The sequence below is a fragment of the Delphinapterus leucas genome, chromosome 20 (assembly GCF_059928025.1).
Source record: "Delphinapterus leucas isolate spDelLeu-1000000601 "Yukka" chromosome 20, BTC_Dleu_Yukka2, whole genome shotgun sequence".
Classification (NCBI taxonomy): Eukaryota; Metazoa; Chordata; class Mammalia; order Artiodactyla; family Monodontidae; genus Delphinapterus; species Delphinapterus leucas.
The window spans coordinates 12,407,704-12,426,314 of record NC_143148.1 but is presented as its reverse complement, the minus strand read 5'-3'; the positions used below and the strand labels follow the sequence as shown (position 1 = coordinate 12,426,314).

Genomic DNA, 18,611 nt, shown 5'->3' with positions numbered 1-18,611 from the left:
AGCCCTGTCCTCCAGGGCTCCCAGGACAGTGCACCAGATATAGTGCCACCCAGGGTGTCAGGGCTGGGGTGGGTAAGAAACACTACACTGTAGTTTCTAATAAAACCCTTTGTTGGGCATGGGGGACACAGCAGTGACCAAGACAGATCTGTTCCTCCCCTTTCGGAACGGATGCAATAGGTATTCGATAAATGCTCTCTCTCTTTCCCTGTCCCCCCTCCCCCATCTGCCTGGTTTGAATCCCTGCCCTGCCGCTTGCCAGCCATGTGACCTTAGGCCAGTGACTGCACTTCTTCAGGCCTCAGTCTCTCCATCTGTCAAACAGGGAGGATCTAGTACCTTCCTTACAGGGTTGGAGGATTTGATGAGTTAACGGGGGTAAAGGGGTTGGCACAAATAACTAGTCTTAGAGGCTTTTGCTTTTGTTTTTAAATCAGAACACATAGGTGGAGGAGGTGCTCAGCCAGAGGGAGTCTTCCCAGAGGAAGTGACAAGGAGCCAGGGTAGAGCAGTTCCAGAATTGTCTGTAACACAGGGCTGGGGGGTGGCGGAGACAGGACACCTAGGCACCTGAGAGGCCACTATGCCTGGCTGGTGGCAGAAAGCGTGACGAAGAACAGCCTGGGGTAAGGGAGGTGACCTGGGGCGGGGTGAGTTTAGTCCCTGCCCTGCAAGAAGTATGCTGCGCTGCGCTGCGTGGCATGCAGGGTCTCAAGTTCCCCCCGACCAGGGATCGAACTGTACCCCCTGCAGTGGAAGCGTGGAGTCCTAAACACTGGACCGCCAGGGAAGTCCCTGGTTTGCGTTTTAAAAGGCTTCCCTGGCTCCACATGGACAGACACTGGGAAGCAGCAAGCGGTCCAGAGAGAGGGCGGACAGCAGCCAGAAACGGGTGGCTGCAACACTGAGGTGGGGTGGACAAGCCCTGGGGTCTGAGCGGTTGTCAGACTCTCTTGGAGAGAGGGAGCTTGTCTGTGGGGCTCCTGGCTATAACCCCAGCCCAGAGTAGGTTATCAATACTGGGGTACGGGCTTGGGGGAGCTGAGGCCCAGGATTGGGACTGGATGGATTCGGGGGGGACCCTGCATGAAAGCTCTCTGGTTGGAGGTCCTCAGAGATCCAGCCCAAGCCCCCAGGCTGTCGTACAGAGGAGAAGATGGGGCACTCTGTGAATGGTGACACAGCTGAGCTGTGGCGGCGCCCCGGCTCGGGGCTGCAGCAGGCTAGTGGCCGGAGTCCTGTGGTCGGAGGAGCAGGGCCTGGCCGCAGAGGCCGGCCCGCACCCCACCGACGGGGACCACGTACTCCCGGCCATCGGCGGCCCGAGAGGGCGAGAAGTCCGTCAGCTGCAGGTTGCTGTCCCGGACTTGGTCGTAGTCCCACAGCTGGTAGCGCCAACTCTTGCCCTGCTTGGCGAGAAGGTAGACGGCTCCTGGGGAGCCTTCCTCTGGCAGGGATGGTGGCTGGCGGGGCGTGCCGGGCGCTGGGTGGAACAGGCCTGGCAGCTCAGGGTCCTCCTCATAGCTGAGGCTGGGCATACCCTGCACACCCAGCAGGACTCCTGGGAGGAGAGAGGGAGGCTGTGAGTGGGAGCTGAGCCCTGACGAGGGGCTGGGGCTCCCTGAGTCCCACCACAGCCCTCCAGGGTAGGTGCTGCCTCCATCCCCACACTGTCACAGAGAGGTCAGCACGGGCCAGCAGGCAGACAGCTGGGCTGGGATTTAGACCCATGGTGTTGGGCTCTAGAGCTGCAGGCATTTTAAGTCCGGCCTCCAACAGCCTGTCAGCACAGGGAGGTGCCGAGGCAGCACTGAACAGTGCAAACATCGTCAGCTAGTTGTCACCAGCTGTCCGGAAGAGCACTGCTCAGAGAGGCACGCACACAAGGGATCCTCCATCCAGGCCACCTGACGTGCAACTCTGGCCTTCTCTCAGGCAGGTGCAAAGACGAGGATGCTGACTGTAGCTAACACTTACCAAGACATGTAACATACCAGGCACCATTCAAAGAGTTTTACGTCCTCTGCCTAAGATGTGGGTGCTACTTTTGCCTTCATCTCCAGATATAGGGCAATGGAGGCCCAGAGTCACAGAGCCTGGAAGTGGCTGGACCAAGCCTGCAGCCCAGACTGTCTGATCCTTGTCTGCGCTCTGAGTTTCTGTTTGTGGAAAACCCTGATTGGCGGACACTGAAGTACCTGTTGCTGGCCAGGTCCCTGCTAAGTACCCTGTAGGGACAGGGATGGCCCAATCCTGGTTCCTGCCTTGGGTAATGGGGAGGTGCCAGTGCGAGGGTAAGAATGTGAGGAGGGGAGGCGGGGCTGGGGAGATCCAGGGTGAGGGCACAGGGCATGGGAGGGGGGACCCACCTGCACTCACTGCCCAGTGGGCCTTGTGGCCCTTCCTCTGACACGGCTCGTGGTTGAAGTCCTCGTCATAGCTGGCACTGGGGTTAAGGCCAAAGCTGTGGTGTGGCTGTGGGACCCACCCGTCTCCACTCCTTCCCTGCTGCTCCCTCCCTGGCCCTGGGATACGGGATAAGCAGGGGATGTCCGGCGACAAGGTGCTGTAGGACGTGGTCTCTGTTGGGACCACCCAGGCCGCCGTAGAGCACCTCTGCCTGGCAGCCCAGTGCCTCTTGGGCCAGCCTGCCCATGTCAGTCACTGCAGGGACAGAGCAGACACAGAAAGAGCGATCGCTGTGTGCCTGGCACCATGCCAAAGGCTTTCGGGAATCAACGCCTATAACTTTCACCTTGACCATCACCTCTTTGAACAAATGCAGAAAATGAGGGACAGAGAGGGTCAGCTGCTTGTCCATGGCCACACAGTAGAAAATGGCAGAGCTGGGATGGAAACCCCAGGTGGCCTGGCTCCAGAGTCCACCCTGTGACACTCTGCTCTACTGTGGGGGGACAAGGGCCCAAAGAATGGAACAAAGCCCCCTTATGTGCCCGGTGTGTCCTAGCCAAGCTCTCCAGTCCCCTCCTGCAGAACACCTGGCTTGAATCCCTTCCACACCCAACCTACCTGAGAACATCTCCCCCTGGGCCGTGTAACCTCTCTCCATGGCCACCTGCACCAGTCTCTCCAGGGGGATGCCGCTGCGGGGTGCCAGGAGAGTGCCTGCCATCCACAAGGCCACCAGCCCGCACCTGGGGAGACACAGGCCCAGCCCCCCAACCCCTAACTCGTGTCTTTCCTGGGCCCCCTCTCACCTGGAAACTGGAGTGTGGGGAACAGGTTTGCTGCCCTGGGGGAATTCCCTTCTCCTCTCTCAGGCCAAGTGGGGAGACCTGACTCCCCCTCCTGGGACAGAGGCTGGCCATGGCCTGAACCAGGGCTGGAAGACTGGGGGTGTGGGTGGGAGGGTAGGGAGAGATGTCACCTGGGCTTCTAGGAGGAGCAGGTGCCAAGGTGGAGTCAGAGATAATGGACCAGGTTCATTTGTTCACTTGCTTATTCGTTCCAACTGTTTACTGCGCATGTACCCAGGACCCTCACCTGGTAGGTTCCCCCCTCCCTCCCCTCCTCGGCCTCCTCCTTCTCCCCAGGCTGCCTGGCGTGAACCCACTCTTCCCACACTCCTGGGTCAATCCTCACAAAGCCTGGCGAGGGCAGAGGCTCAGAACGTATGGCCGGCCAAGGGGTTGGGGTCCCGGATTAGGGCACGTACTGAGGGCCTTCTTGGATGAGGGAGGGCAGGTCAGCACAGAAGAGGATCCACTGCAGGTCACTTCTGAAACTGAATCACAGTCGCATTCAGGTCACGCGGCAACCAGCTCCTAGGGTCCCCCCATCGAGGGCTGGCTGGGAGTGGGGTGTCACGGATGGTGAAGGGGAGGAGCATGGGCTCAGCTGTCCTGAGACCTGAGGGCCGCTCTTGGCTGGGTCCGACTTCCTTCATCCCTGTTGAGACTCCTCCCCTCCCCAGCCTCAGTTTCCTCATCTGCTCAGTGGGAATCATCCTTCTGCCTGCTGCTCCCTGCTCTTTCTCTCAGTTACTGAAGGGGCAAAGAGCAGATGTGCAAAAGCTTTGCAACTAGGAGCCAGAGGGATTAAATTATTAGAAGGGGTGTCTCTACACCATGGATGAAAAAAGTAATCAATAGTCAATCTAAGAAAGAAAGAGAAAATTTTATTCAAGCCAACCTGAGGATTATAACCTGGGAGAGTCTCTCAGAACACTCTGAGGACTGTTCCGCCTGTGAGAGATCAAAACACAGTTATATATGTTCTTTTGAGACAAAGCGTTGGTTATATGTCAAACGACATATTATTGACAGTTTACTCAATCCAGATCTACAAGTACAAAGCAAGTTATGGGTCATGGGTCATTGCGATCCCTTAACAAAGTTAAGAAGGAAAGCCGTCTCCTAAGGAGTTGTGACCCTTGATGAGATCAAGAAGAAATGTTATCCCCTAAGGAGGTCTGGTTAATGCAAACGCATAATACACGCTAAATGGGAGGGAGGAGGCCCCAGTGGGCAAAGAAAAATTTCATGTTTAAAATTCTCTTGTCTTGCCATAAAATATGAATTTTATTTTATCAATACCCAAACTCTGAATGTTTTTCCCCTCTCAAACCTGTTTTTCAGGCAGTTAGATAAGGTGGGAATCCCTTCCACTCAGCCTTGAGCAAAACCAGGTAACAACTGCTCCAGGCCTAAGAGATCACCTTGATAGACTCCTCACAGGCTTCACCAGCCCCATTCTTGGGGAGGCCACTCAGAATATTTTGGTGATCCCAACCCCTCCCCTCTCTCCCCCACCAGGGCTCAGGAGGTGCCGGGCAATGTGCTTATATTTCTATCCCAAAGCCAGTGAAAGAGTAAGGTTGAGGGGGGCACCTTCCTGATGAAAGGAGATGATTATCCGCACAGTGGTTCAAAGCAGGGAGCCCCAGTGCCATGCCCTTCCTCTCCTAAGCACCGTGGCTAAGTGACTTCACCTCTATGAGCCTCAGTTTCCTCATGTGGAAAATGGGATAATAATAGTTCCTATCTTGCAGGGGGAGGGATAAATTAGGAGTCTGGAATTAACAGGTGCACACTACTGTCTATAAAATAAGACCTACTGGACAACAAGGACCTACTGTATAGCACAGGGAACTATATAGTCAATATTTTGTAATAACCTATGAGTGAAAAGAATCTGAAAAAGAATATATACAGACGTATATATGTATGTTTTTACATATATATATCTCTGAATCACTGTGCTGTACACCTGAAACTAACACGACATTGTAAATCAATTATACTTCAATTAAAAGAAAACAGCTCCTGTCTCATGGAATTGCTGAGGTTAAATTAATAAGTAAAAACACTTAGAACAGCACCTGGCATACAACAGGTAGTTGTTACTTGCATTAAATTTGCCTCATTATGGGGGAATTCCCCAGCGGTCCAGTGGTTAGGACTCTGCACTTCCATTGCAAGGGGCAGGGTTCGATCTCTGGTCAGGTAATTAAGATCCCGCAAGCTGTGCAGCACAGCCAAAACAAAAAACAAACAAAAAATTTGCCTCACTATGGTTGGGGCGTTTAGTGCAGATTATAAACTTGTCTAGAGAGCTGGAAGTTTCTTTGGTGAGTCTGGGCAGGTCACTCGTCTCTCTTCCCTTCAGCCCCGGCCCAAGTCTAGCCCCCTCCCCTCCTGCCTGATCTCCTGGTGCTCCAGCTTCCTCCTGGGCCCCTAGACTCCAATCTCACCGCTCTACTCCTCGAAGGCAGTCTCTCTCCCTCCCTGGAAGGGCACAGATCCATTCCACAGCTCCCCAGCGCCCTCAGGACGCCTGCCCCCCCCATGCCCTGTGTGGTCTGCTCCTGCCCACCTGGGAAACCCCACATGTGCCACCTCCTCTGTCCCAATAAAGAAATATTTGCAGGTCCTTGAAAAGAACATCTTTTCATGTCACTCTGGGCCTGGGCACAAGCTGTTTACTCTCCTCATCACGTACCCTGGCATAACTTGCTCCACAGCACTCAGGGATCCCCTCCTTCAGGCAGGCCCCACTGACCCCCCAGCCTCGGTCGGGCACTCCCTCTGGGCTCCCTCCTCACGGCTCTGACCACTCTGGGCTGTCACTGGTGGAGGGAGGGATCTGTCTCTCCCACTGGACGAGGTGCTCTTGTGAGGGCAGCTTTCCTCATTGCTGAAGACACACCGCCACTGAAGGGGTCTAAGGAAGGGGGCTGAGGCAGTCAGACTGTTTGACCTTGAGGAAATGGGAAACCCCAAGAGGAGATGGCAGCAGTGATCTGGGGACAAGTGGTTGGGTGAGACCCTGGGTGGGTGGGAAGAAAGGGGCATGGGGACCCTACCGGTTCTTGTGCAGCTTCAGGAGCCTCTTCACATCCTCTCTGCTCCTGGGGACTGGGCCGGCCCTCTCCAAGGCCTCCTTCAGGAGCTGGCTCTTCTCCAAGCCGAAGACGTGAGGGGGAGAAAACCTGGTGGTAGGGGGTGGAGGCGGCAGTGGGGGTGGTGGGGGAATACGGGTCTGGAGACTTGAGGGAGAGGGTGGAAAAGCTAATTCCGGGAGATTTGGGGGTAGGGGAGGAGGTGGAATTATGGGGGCCTGGGATGCAGGGGTTTGGGGAGGAGGAATTTGTGGCTCTAAAGAAGGAGAGCATGGAGAAATCATTTTGGGGTCTGTGACTTGGGTTGGAAGATGGAGAATGAGAGAGGGAAGGATCCTCCAAAATGTGCTGGTCGCAGGGATGGAGATTTTGAAGGTTTTAGAACTGAGTTCCAGATTTTGGGGCCTGAGCAGTGGGACTGAAAACACCAGGGCTAAAATCTGGAACCTTGGGAGCTGGGATTGAGGCTGACTTAAACCACAAGGGATCTGAGCGTTAACGGGGTCCTTTAATGTGGAACCAGATTTGTGGTATAAGTTGGGATGCAGGGCTCAAGGAGTGACACTTAGGAGGAGTTAACTTCTTATCCCTGGCTAGATTTGGAAACCTGGTGTTCAATTTCAGGACATGAAAGCGCAGACCTGGGACGAGGCACCTAAAGCGTGGGATTTACAGCCCCAGTGCTAAAGACTTGGGGAATTTAGAATAGATCGCCCCTTCGCATCCGAGACCCAAGTTTGAAACCTTAGAGCTGACCTTTGAGTCAGAGGTCAAGAGGTCAAAAGGACACCTGGCAGGGAAAACAGCTTAGTTGTGGAGAAAGTCCTGAAATCAGAGCGCAACAGGAAGAGTCTTGTGGGTAGGGGAAGGCTCATAGATCGGAGGTCGTGGGGAGCCGCGATACCGTTGGGATAGGGTACGGAGTCGGGAAGTAAGGCGCGCCTCCCCTTCCAGCAAAATGGCGGCCGCAGCGCACAAACGCTCCCAAACCCGGAGGTAAAACTCGCAACTCGTGTCCGCCCCTTTAACAATCACGTGACAGAGAACGCGTAGGGGCTGGGGAGAGGTGGGGCTTCCAAAGAAAGGCCTCCGAAGAGACGGCCGCAAGAACCGCGTTCCGATTGGCAAGAAGAGCGAGAGGGGGCGCGGCCTTCACTGATTGGTACGTAGCCCCGAGTGCCGCAAAAGGAGGCGGGCTTGCAGGCGGTGGGCGGAGTTTTCCTGCCGAGGCGGGAACCCAAGTGTCGTTTTGATTGGCAAAATCTGGATCCAGGATTCTGATTGGCCAAGCTACCAGGTTTCCGCGCAGGGATTGGCTTGTAGAAAAACAAAGGCGGGACCAGGAGAGGAAGTTTTGTGGTCGGCGCTCAGCAAGGTAGCAGAAGCCACTTGCGGGAGCTGAGACACTTTCGGTGAGTGTCCTTGGGCGCAGGCGGCCATGGGCGCCTGGCGGGTGGAGGGCTTGGCGCCCGGGTATTCCCGCGCCTCGTGTTGGGGAATTCTTTTCCTGCTGCTCGAGGCCAGGGCTCTGCAAAGTCGTCCCTCCCTCCTTAACTGCCTCTACATCCGGGCTTTTTCTCCTGGACCGCCTTTGAGGTCGTGGGCCAGTGGGAATCGCCATCTAGGACACTCGCCTACTGAGTCGCGTAGAGCATCCTGGGACTCGTAGTAAACCTCACGAGATTTCCCTCACCACGCGGGGAGGAGAAGCGGTGTCCTGCGTTTGCTTTGTTTTCCGAGCTGTTCTTCCCTCTTCCCTTCTCTCTGCTTTACCTGACTTCCTCTTGAAAGGAAGATCCCTAAACAGCCCGCGTTGGGACCAAGGATTTGCAGAAACCCAGGGCTGAGTGGGACTTTTTCATTCTTTCAGCCCTACCTCAGCAACTCACTCCATGGCAGTTCCCGAGACCCGCCCCAACCACACTATTTATATCAACAATCTCAACGAGAAGATCAAGAAGGATGGTGAGTTCTCGGGATAGTCCGGACTCCAGGCTATCCCGCAAGAGCCGGCCCCCTCTTCTGTCCCCAGCATCCGTGTCTCTTCCTCAGCCTTGTCCACTCAAACTGTTAGAGTTAACCCCTCGACCTTTGCACATGCTGCTTCCTCTGCCTTTAACATTTCCTCAGTTCATCTTACGCTTTGCCCATTAACCTGGTCACTTACTCATGCTTCAAGGTTTCACCTCACAGGACCCCTCCTCCAGGATGCCTTCCCCCTCCCTTTTCCACCCACGTGCCTGCCTCTGACTTCCCATAACCCTGGACATCCCCCTTCAAGCCCTGATTGTTCTGGGCTGTCATGGGGCTGTCTCTTTCCTGGCCTGTGAGTTCCAGGAGGGTAAGAACTGCAACTGTCTTGGTCAGTGATTAGCCCACAATGAACTGTTTCATTTCAAAATGAAAATGAAATGAACAATAATGATGGCTAACACTCGGTACCAGGTGCTGTCGTAAATACAAATCTTGGTTACTTTTAACTTGCACAGCAACCCTGCAGGAAGGACCTATTCTTCCCATTTCTCGGATTAGGAAACTGAGACTCAGGGGTGATATGATTTGCCCAGGGTCACACAGCACTGAAAAGTGGTTGACGCCACCAGTATGGAATTCTGCTTAAAAACTCAATTCTTGACATCAGACATACTTTTCCATTTTCTTGAGCAAGTTACCACTTTTTGTTGACACTCATTCTCTATATAGGAAGACTGGGCAAAGTCATATCTTCTCTGTGTGGGTGTTATGGGGATTATATTAGATAAACTTCCATTCAGCCATTCAGCTTCTTGTTATGGTGCTCAGCGGTCAGTAAGTGTTGGATAAGTGTTAGCTCTTATTGCCTCAAGAAAATTATTAGGAGAACCAAAGGAGCTCGCTGGGATTAAGTTTGACGTTACCAATAAAGTTGCTGTTGAAGGTAATAAAACGAGCCACGTAAATCCCTCATATACTTTTAGAACGTTGTGCCCAGCCAGTGCTTTGTGGAGCTGGGGACACACTGGTGACTGAGGCAGTCCTGGCCCTAGCTTCATGGAGCCACAGTCCAATACAGACCTGCTACCAGACAGTGATATCCCAGAGTAGCTAGGGCCGTGATTGGGGAAGCACAGGCAGAGTTGTCAGGGTTGAGATGGGGCACCTAGAAAGAGGTATTCATTCAGTTTCATAGAAAAGGAGACATTTTGGAAAAGCCTAACAGGTAGAAGAAGCAGTATTTATGTTATTATTTATGTTATGATGTGGGGGAAGAGAGTTCTTAACTTGGACCAGCACATGCAAATATCCATGGGCAAAAGAGAGCCCAGGGCATTCTGGGAACTACACGTACTGTAGTTTTGTGTGTCTGAGACTTAGAGGCCTATGACTCATGGAGAACGGTGCACTCTGGCTCATGGGGCCTTGTGGGCTGGGTGAGGTGTTGGACTTTGTCCTGAGGGCTTTGGGGAGCCAGGCAAGGGATGCAACTAATTGTGAAAGATCTTTCCAGCTGTGGAGGGTGAACTTGAGTGGGCAAGAAAGGAGACTGGGGAGAGGCCCAGAGTCCAGCGGAATGACTAAAGCCCAAACTGGGTTCATGGGGATGGGGAGTGGAGACAAAGCCCAGAAATGTCATCAGAATTTTTGGCTATTTGCTTCCCTCTTTACCCTGCCCCGCCTTTTCTTTCCTCTCCTGTATTTCTTTGACCAAACATCTTAAGCTCAGATACCTTCTTTGCATAAGACTGGTACCCTTTTCTTGCTGTCAGGTGTGGCAGTTTGCTAGTGAGGTATGGTGGTGCTGGGTTTGGATGGGCTTGGCTCCTTGTCCCTGTCCTGGTGCTGGCTCTTCAGGGTCTTCCCAGCACCCTTGGGACACTCCTCCTGGGCCAGTGACAGACCCTCTGAGAGCTTCTATCCATGGTAGTAAAATTGAGACAGTTATAACTGCTGCTTCATGGAGTGGTTGTAAGAATGTAGTGAACTTATTTCCATAAATCATTTAATGGTACCTTTATTCATGCAAAAGCTTTTGGAGGTTTGTGTGCTGGTGACCGTACTGCTCATGGGGATAAGGTGATAAATAAGAAGGCTTGTAGCTCTTCAGAAGGAGAGCTAAACAATAAGTAAACAAACATGATGTCAAGAGGTGGGAAATGCCATGAAGGAAGAGCAGGTAGGGTCCCAGGAGTGGGGGAGAGTGACGTGAGAGGGCACTTACTCACACAGGGTGGTCAGGGAGTGCCTCAGGTGGCAGCATATCTGCTGAGCCCTGGTTGAATGGAAGGAGGCCATGTACACATCAGAAGGATGCTCCTAGTAGAGGGAGCAGCCAATGCAAAGGTCCTGAGGCAGAGTTGCTGTGATGGGCCTGAGAAAGGGCAGGAAAGCCAGTGTGGCTGGAGCTATAGGAGTGAAGGTGGAGTGTGGGGAGAGATGAGGTGGTAGAAGTCAGCCAGGGCCACATCAGAGGGGCGTGTGTCAAGGTGCTGGAGACAATGAGAAGAAGTGCTCGCATTTATCGAGCGTTTACCGTGTGTCCTTTGTATGTGTGACTCACGTTCCTCGTACAGCGACGTTGTGGGGTAGGTACTGTTACTGTCGATCTCTTCCAGAGGAGTGCACGCGACCACTTGAGTGGTTCTAGGCTGCTGCTGGTATTGCTCTGTACTCGTTGTCAGTGGACTGATGGTTTCCCTCCTGGGCTGCGTCTTCTCTGCAAAGGGGAGCTCGAGACGCAGGACATGATACCAAGGCCTCCAGTCACCTATTGGTCTTTCCTCCCCCCACCGCAGAACTGAAGAAGTCCCTGTACGCTATCTTCTCCCAGTTTGGCCAGATCCTGGATATCCTGGTATCACGAAGCCTGAAGATGAGGGGCCAGGCCTTTGTCATCTTCAAGGAGGTCAGCAGCGCCACCAATGCCCTGCGCTCCATGCAGGGTTTCCCCTTCTACGACAAGCCCATGGTGAGCACTGGGTGTGGAGGGTGTGGGTGTATGCCCGTGCAAGGCTGTTGCAGGCTGGATGGGTCTGGACTTATGTTGCCTGTATTCCAGACCATTGAGGACGGGAGTTTCTCTTGCTAGTCCTCAGCATCCACTGTTCACTGCACTGGGGCTGTGGAAACACCGTGATCAAGGGAAGGCCCAGCTCCGCCCTCTCGGGCCCACAGTGCAGTTGGAGAGACACGCCTGCCTCCAGATGGCCATGACCCGGAGGGGTCGGGGCTGGGACCGGGCAAGTGCACAGAGCTGGGGGAGCTTAGGCGCGGCCTCTCACCCATTCTGGGAGTTTGCCGGGAAGCCTTTCCGGATGAGTAAGACTTGGAGAAGAGTCGCTGGGGGAGGAGAGGGAGAAAGACAGTGGACTAAGGCCTGGAGATAACCAAGAGCACACGTAGTTGAGGAAGTGAGTCAAGTTCCCTTAGCTGGAGTGAAGGGTGGGATGTGGTGGGAGGGACTGGCCTGGAGAGCCAGTCAGAAGTCAGGCTAGGAGCTGGAGTTGGTCCTGAAAGTGGACTTGATTCCGAGGGTGCTGGGGAAGCAAGGGAAGCTTTTTGGGGACTGCCTGTGGCTGTTGGGTAGGGGGGTTAGGAGGGAGATGGGGTTCCATTGTGAAGGTGAGGCTGGGTTGGCTCCCGGGTTGGGCCGGGACCAGGGCAAGGGCCGTGGGATGGGAAGAAGTGGGTTACGGATGTTCAGGAGGCCAAGTGGACAGCCGTGGGGACTGCCGTCCAGGAGGTGAGGAGTGGCTTAAAGTCCCTGCCCTGAACTAGAATTCCTGCTGTTATCAGTGGGAGATGTTTTTGGTTCTTCGGGCTTTTTCCTTTGTTCCTCAGTCAGTTTTCCAGTTTCACCTGATTGTAATATGCTTCCCTGAACCAGTTCCCTTGGGGAGGTGAGAGAAGTGTCAGTGCCTGCAGGTCCCAGGCAGGCCACTTCATGTGGAAGACACTGGCCCCGGGTTTAGCGGGGCCACCTGGAGCCCTCACCTCCTTCTGGAGTGCGCCGCGATGTTGCTTCTCTGGAGCGGCCAGGAATTCACTTTTGAGGACTAAAACCAGTAAATCGTTTTGTGTAGACCCTCCTCCCCTGCTTTTCTCTGAAATCATTGCTTGGACCATATGAAGCACTGAGCCACTGTGAGTTCTATCAGTGAGTCCTGTCAACTCTACCTTCAAAACCTCTACCAAAAAAATAAAAGAAAAAAACCAAAACGTCTCCAAAACAAACAAAACCCTCCACCCATTCTCGCTCCCCCCCTGCCACCCACCTAGTTTCAGCTGCCACCCTTCTCCCTGGTTTGACACCTGGTCCTCACAGGCCACTCTCCATCCCGTGGCCACAGCGCTCCTTGGGAGTCACAAGTGAGAACTCGTCACTCCCCTGCTTATAACACTCCTGGCTTTCTCCCTCCTCATCTTTGTTGGCCTCCTTGCTTTTCCTTGAACACGCCCTGCATTCCTTAGCTCTTTGATGGCTGTTCCTTTGCTAGGATGCTCTTTTCCCTAGATGTCTGCGTGGCTCCCTCCCTCCCTCTGTCTGTACACCAGTGTTTTCTCACTGAGGTCTTTCCTGCCCACACTCTGAAAATTTCAGTTCTTAACTCCTCACATCCCCTTCTCCAGTTCACTTTTTAATCTCTGTCATATCTTTCCCAGCGAACAGACTCCATGAGAGCGGGGGCTTTTGTGTGATTTGCTCATTGCTGTACCGCCAGAGCAGATATAGGTGCTCCATAAACCGCTGAATGAATGAGATTTAGCCTGGAGGCTCAGTTCTCTTCCTGTGTGATGGAAGCCCCCCTGCACAGTGCTCCTGTCCTGACCTTGTTTCCTTCCTTCTGCCTTGGGCCTGATGCTTGGGGCTGTCCCATCTTCCCTTCAGAATCTCAGCAACCACTGACTGGGCACTTGCTGTGTGCCAGGCACCGTTTGGAGCACTTTCACTCATGGTCTTCACGATTGTCCTTTGAAGTGGGAAATACCGCAGTCCCTATTTGACAGATGAGGACGTTGAGGCCAAGTGATTTCTGTGACATTACTCACCAAGCTCCTGGCAAGGTCTGATTTGGCATCCGGGTGGTCTGGCCCCAGACCAGTCTCCTTAACCCTTCTGCTCTCGGTTCGGCAGCGCATCCAGTACGCCAAGACTGACTCGGATATCATTGCCAAGATGAAGGGCACCTTTGTGGAGCGGGACCGCAAGCGGGAGAAGAGGAAGCCCAAGAGCCAGGAGACCCCGGCTGCCAAGAAGGCCGTGCAGGGTGGGGCGGCCGCCCCTGTGGTGGGCGCCGTCCAGGGGCCTGTCCCGGTAAGCTGGGGCCCAGAGACACGGCCTTCTCACCACCAGGTCTTCCTCATCCACGTGGGCTGGCTTGGGGGTGGGGTGGGGAGGGGTCTCCCCTTGTGGATTCAGACTCCCCTCTCCCATTTTTCTTAGCGAGATTGTGTGCCTGTCTCTAGGGAGGGGTTGAGCATGTGAGTGACGGTATCTCCACTTGGAAATGTCTGTGCCTGCCTGCCTGTTTCTCAGGATCTTTCTTTCTCTGTGTCTCACTGTTTTGTTTTCTCTTTCTCCTTGACCTTGATTTTGCTGTCTGTGTCTTCTAAGTCAATGTCTGTGTAGAAAATCCAGAGAAAACTACTAATCAACTGTTACGATTAAAAAGAATTTAATTTAACAAGGTTACCAGATATAAGGTCAGTATGGAAAAAGTCAGTTTTATTTCTACACTTAGGCCACAAACAAGTAGACTTCAAATTGAAAGATAGCTCCGAGGAGTAAATCAACAAAAAGTGTGCAAGGCCACCCACTGAAACTATAGAACATGGCTGAGCGAAATTGGAGATGACCTCATCAAATGGATAGGAAGACTCACTGCTATTAAGACTTCAGTTCTCTGCAAATTAATTTAAAATTCAACACAATTCCAGTCAAAATCCCAGCAGGGACTTGTGGGGACAGACAGGCCGTCTGTAAATGTCTGGAAAGGCAAAGCAAGGCAGACGAGGAGAACAAAGCTGGGGGCCTGCTATATAGTAATCAAGATGGTATGGTATTGGCATAAGGGTAGAAAGATGGACTAGTGGGGCAGAATAGAGTCCTGAAACATCCACATGTGTATGTAGTCACTCCATGTATGTCAAGGTACCACATGCAGTCCAGTGGTAAAAGGGGTTTTTCCCCTAGTAAATGATACTGGGCCAATTGGATATCTGTAAGGGGAAAAGTTAGCCCTGCCTTAACAATGTATAAGTTACTTTGAGGTGAATCATAGACCTGAATGTGACAGCTACAACAATAAACGTTCTAGAAGAAAACAGGAAAATGTCTACGACCTTGGTGAGGGCGTGAAGAGTGGAAACATCCTGTTTTCTAAACAGGATACAGAAAGCACCAAGTATTAAAGAAAAGATGGACGGATTGGACCCACTCAGGTCTCCGAACCTCCACGTCGGCTTTTCTGATGGGTTGTGCTCTATTGTGTCTTGTGTCGGTGATGGTGTCTGGCTTACCATCGAGCTTCGCCACTCTTACCGTCTCCACTCTTCTGTGCCCAGCTTTCTGTCCACCTTTGACTCTTAGATGGGATTCCAGCTCCTGTCTCCCCTGGGTGCACACGCTCTTGGCCTTCAGGCTGTCTCCCTTCCCCTTGCCACCAGCGCTCCCACTTCTTCACGCACCTGCCTTGACCATTCCTAGCTACCTCTGCCTTCCACTGTCTGTTCTTTGGGTCTGTTTCTTTTTCCATGAAGTTTAGTTTTAGAAGCAGGAGTACAGCATGCTGCTTACAGTGTTTATTTCCACCCCTTTTAGTTGACAATGTTTTTGGTTTTTTTCCTAGGCTATTTTTCTACTCATATGTCTCTAAACAAAGTTAGGCCCTTCTGGCGATTTTTTTTTTTTTTCCTTTGGCCACGCCACATGGCATGTGGGATCTTAGCTCCCTGACCAGGGATTGAATCCATGCCCCATGCAGTGGAAGCTCACAGTCCTAACCACTGGACCACCAGGGAAGTCCCCCTGACCAATTTTTTTTTTTTTGCGGTACGCGGGCCTCTCACTGTTGTGGCCTCTCCCGTTGCGGAGCACAGGCTCCAGACGCGCAGGCTCAGCGGCCATGGCTCACAGGCCCAGCCGCTCCGCAGCATGTGGGATCTTCCTGGACCGGGGCACGAACCCCGGTCCCCTGCATCGGCAGGCGGACTCTCAACCACTGTGCCACCAGGGAAGCCCCCCCTGACCAATCTTTCTATGTTAAAAAAAGTTTTTTTTGAAACTCTTTGATTTAATGTCTGCTGTGACCTTGGGTCTGTTTTGCTCCATCCATCCCTCTTTGGGTGCCTTTTTTGCCTTTTCCAAGACTGGATCTTTCTCCCTGTGTCTCTCACACCCTGGGTTTCCTGTAACAACCTTTTCTTCTCTCTGTTTCCTGTCGGCACTGAAAGCACACCTCCTCCCACCTGCTGGCGCCCCTCTCAGTCCTGCCCTTCTCTCCCTGCAGGGCATGCCGCCGATGACTCAGGCGCCCCGCATCATGCACCACATGCCGGGCCAGCCTCCCTACATGCCGCCCCCCGGCATGATCCCACCTCCGGGCCTCGCACCCGGCCAGATCCCACCAGGGGCCATGCCTCCACAGCAGCTTATGCCGGGACAGATGCCACCTGCACAGCCTGTAAGTGTCTGGTCCTCCTGGGGTCTGCTATAGTCAGAAGACAGGAGTGGCAAGGGGCTGGTGGGAGCACTGTTTTAGGTTGGGTGGTCTGGGCAGGCCTCCTTGAGAAGGTGATACTGGAGGATGAGGATGTAGCAATGGTGTCAGGTCCTGGGACAGAGAAATTGGTGTGTTCGTTGGAGCAGCTTTGGAAGGTCACGGTGAGGCTGGAGTGGGGGTAGGCATCTAGTTTCATTCAGTGAACTTCTGAGCACCTGCTTATGGGTACAGCAGTGCTCTCTTGTGGCTTACAGTCTAGGGGGGGCAAGACAGGCAACAACACAGGGTATGTCAGGTGCAGGACTAGAAAGAATTCAGGAAGGGGCGGGGGTGGGGTGGGGTGGGGCAGGGGCTGGAGACCAGGAGGGCTGTAGATCCCTGACCAGACTCAATGGGCTCCCGTCGCTCTCCTGCAGCTTTCAGAAAATCCACCAAATCACATCTTGTTCCTCACAAACCTGCCTGAAGAGACCAACGAGCTCATGCTTTCCATGCTTTTCAACCAGTAAGTGGGGCCTGTGGCTGACCGGGGGCCAGAGGGTGATGGCCAGGAGGTGGCACCATGGGGATGGACGAGCTTCACAATTCTGCTGGTGGAGTCCCAAGCCTGCTTAGGCTGTACAGGCGGGACAACGACTAGAGGTTAAAAGGAGGAGGGTGAAGTCAGGTGTGCAGCGGCGGGGTGTAGTGGGCAGCAGTGGCCAGGGCGGGTGGGCCGTCCTCTGCCTTCATGGGGCTGCAGTGGGGCTCCAGGCTCTGTGTCTCATCTTTGCAGTCTCTAAATTGGACATAGGCAAGTCAAACAAGAGTGAGATGTCACTGAACACTGGCTAGACTGGTAGGAGTCAGCCTGTTTAGACTGCAAGTATGGGAGGTGGGGATGCTTGACCCCGCGTGCCCTGCAGATGGGATGCAGAGCACTGCGGGCGTTGTGTAGGGTAACTGGCCACCGTTTAGTCATGCTCACCTGGTGGCTTTGCTGCTTTTTTTCTTTCCCCCCACATTTTTTTTTTAATTGGAGTATAATTGCTTTACAATGTTGTGTTAGTTTCTGCTGTACAGTGAAGTGAATCAGCTATATGTGTATATATATCCCATCCCTCTTGGACCTCCCTCCGCCCCGCCATCCCACCCATCTAGGTCATCACAGAGCACTGAGCTGAGCTCCCTGTGCTATACAGCAGGTTCCCACTAGCTATCCATTTTACACATGGTAGTGTGTTCATGTCAAACCTAATCTCCAATTCATCCCACCCTCCCCTGGCACCCCTGTGTTCACGTGTCTGTTCTCTACGTCTGCATTTCTCTTCCTGCCCTGCAGATAGGTTCACCTATACCGTTTTCATCTGTACCTGTTTCTAACTGTATATCCTACAGAAATTCTAACACGAGGCCCCAGGGGCTGTGGGTAGGGCATTCCTCACAGTGTGGCAGGGAGCCAGAGGCAGCCTGGGAGAAGGGAGAGGTCAAGTGCAGGTGCTCGCGACTGCACGCCACGTGGCAGCTAGAGGGAACAGGAAGAGCAGCGTGCGTGGTTCCTTATGCTAATGCCGAGGGGCAATTTTGAGAAGCTGAATAAAACGGGAAAAGAATGCCATGCATTCATATACCATGTCCACAGAACAATGCATATTTTCTAAGGATACTCATGGAGAAAGGGATAACCAGTAAACAATGAGGATGGTTGCCTAATGGGGAAGGAAGTAAGGAATGAGAAGAGGGAAATGAAAGAAACAGCAGACCATGAAAGTCGGGATGGTGGTAATTTCCGGAGTGGTTGATTCCTTAGATTGGGAGAGGACGTGGAGGGTGGGGAGGAGGCAGTGTTCTTTGTTTTGACGGAGGTTATGGTTGCACAGGTGTTCATGTTAACAGTTTTATTTAAATGGTATGTTTCCTTTGTGCACACTTTTTTATATTAGGGTTTATCAACTTAGCGTCATACACGTTTGGGGCTGGATAATTCTTTGTTATTGGGGCTGTCCTCTGCATTGTGGGATGTTTAGCAACATTCCTGGCCCCTACCCCCAGGATGCCAGAAAGTTGGGGGGAGGTGCTGAGTCTGGATTCCTGAGGTCTCTGACCATCTCTCAGGTTCCCTGGCTTCAAGGAGGTCCGGCTGGTCCCAGGGCGGCACGACATCGCCTTCGTGGAGTTTGACAATGAGGTGCAGGCAGGGGCCGCACGCGACGCCCTGCAGGGTTTCAAGATCACCCAGAACAACGCCATGAAGATCTCCTTTGCCAAGAAGTAGCACCCTTTCCCCATGTCTCTGTCCCCTGTTCTGGGGCCACCCCCTCCCCCTCTTGGCTCAGCCCCCTGAAGGTAAGTCCCCCTCGGGGGCCTTCTTGGAGCCGTGTGTGAGTGAATGGTCGCCACACAGCATTGTACCCAGAGTCTGTCCCCAGACATTGCACCTGGCGCTGTTAGGCTGGAATTAAAGTGTTTTTTTAGAGGTTTGTTTTTTTCACAACCGTTTGTTGTTTTTATTTTCTTGTCCTGTGTGTTTCCCTTCCCTGCACATCAGATTATTCTGAGCGTTTGGGCCTCTC

The 18,611-nt window shown here is 53.2% G+C and overlaps 2 protein-coding genes across 3 annotated transcripts; one reads left to right on the top strand and one right to left on the bottom strand.

Annotated features, from left to right (window-relative positions):
- Positions 1 to 414: 414 nt before the first annotated feature.
- ACTMAP (actin maturation protease) lies at positions 415 to 7,397 on the bottom strand. The gene is made up of 6 exons (XM_022585608.3): positions 6,326 to 7,397; positions 3,677 to 3,745; positions 3,031 to 3,155; positions 2,535 to 2,664; positions 2,370 to 2,440; positions 415 to 1,561 (listed from the first exon to the last, which is right to left on the bottom strand). Exons 1-6 carry the CDS (start codon positions 6,643 to 6,645, stop codon positions 1,224 to 1,226), a joined length of 1,053 nt encoding a protein of 350 aa, XP_022441316.1. The 5' UTR covers positions 6,646 to 7,397; the 3' UTR covers positions 415 to 1,223.
- Positions 7,398 to 7,666: 269 nt separating this feature from the next.
- SNRPA (small nuclear ribonucleoprotein polypeptide A) lies at positions 7,667 to 18,518 on the top strand. Of its 2 annotated transcripts, XM_022585604.3 has the most exons (7): positions 7,667 to 7,773; positions 8,232 to 8,326; positions 11,134 to 11,306; positions 13,473 to 13,652; positions 15,847 to 16,020; positions 16,476 to 16,564; positions 18,154 to 18,518. In XM_022585604.3, exons 2-7 carry the CDS (start codon positions 8,254 to 8,256, stop codon positions 18,311 to 18,313), a joined length of 849 nt encoding a protein of 282 aa, XP_022441312.1. In that variant the 5' UTR covers positions 7,667 to 7,773; positions 8,232 to 8,253; the 3' UTR covers positions 18,314 to 18,518. The 2 variants fall into 2 exon arrangements, with proteins under 2 accessions (XP_022441312.1, XP_089758949.1); XM_089902823.1 differs by lacking the exon at positions 7,667 to 7,773 and having other exon boundaries at positions 7,841 to 8,326.
- Positions 18,519 to 18,611: the final 93 nt, after the last annotated feature.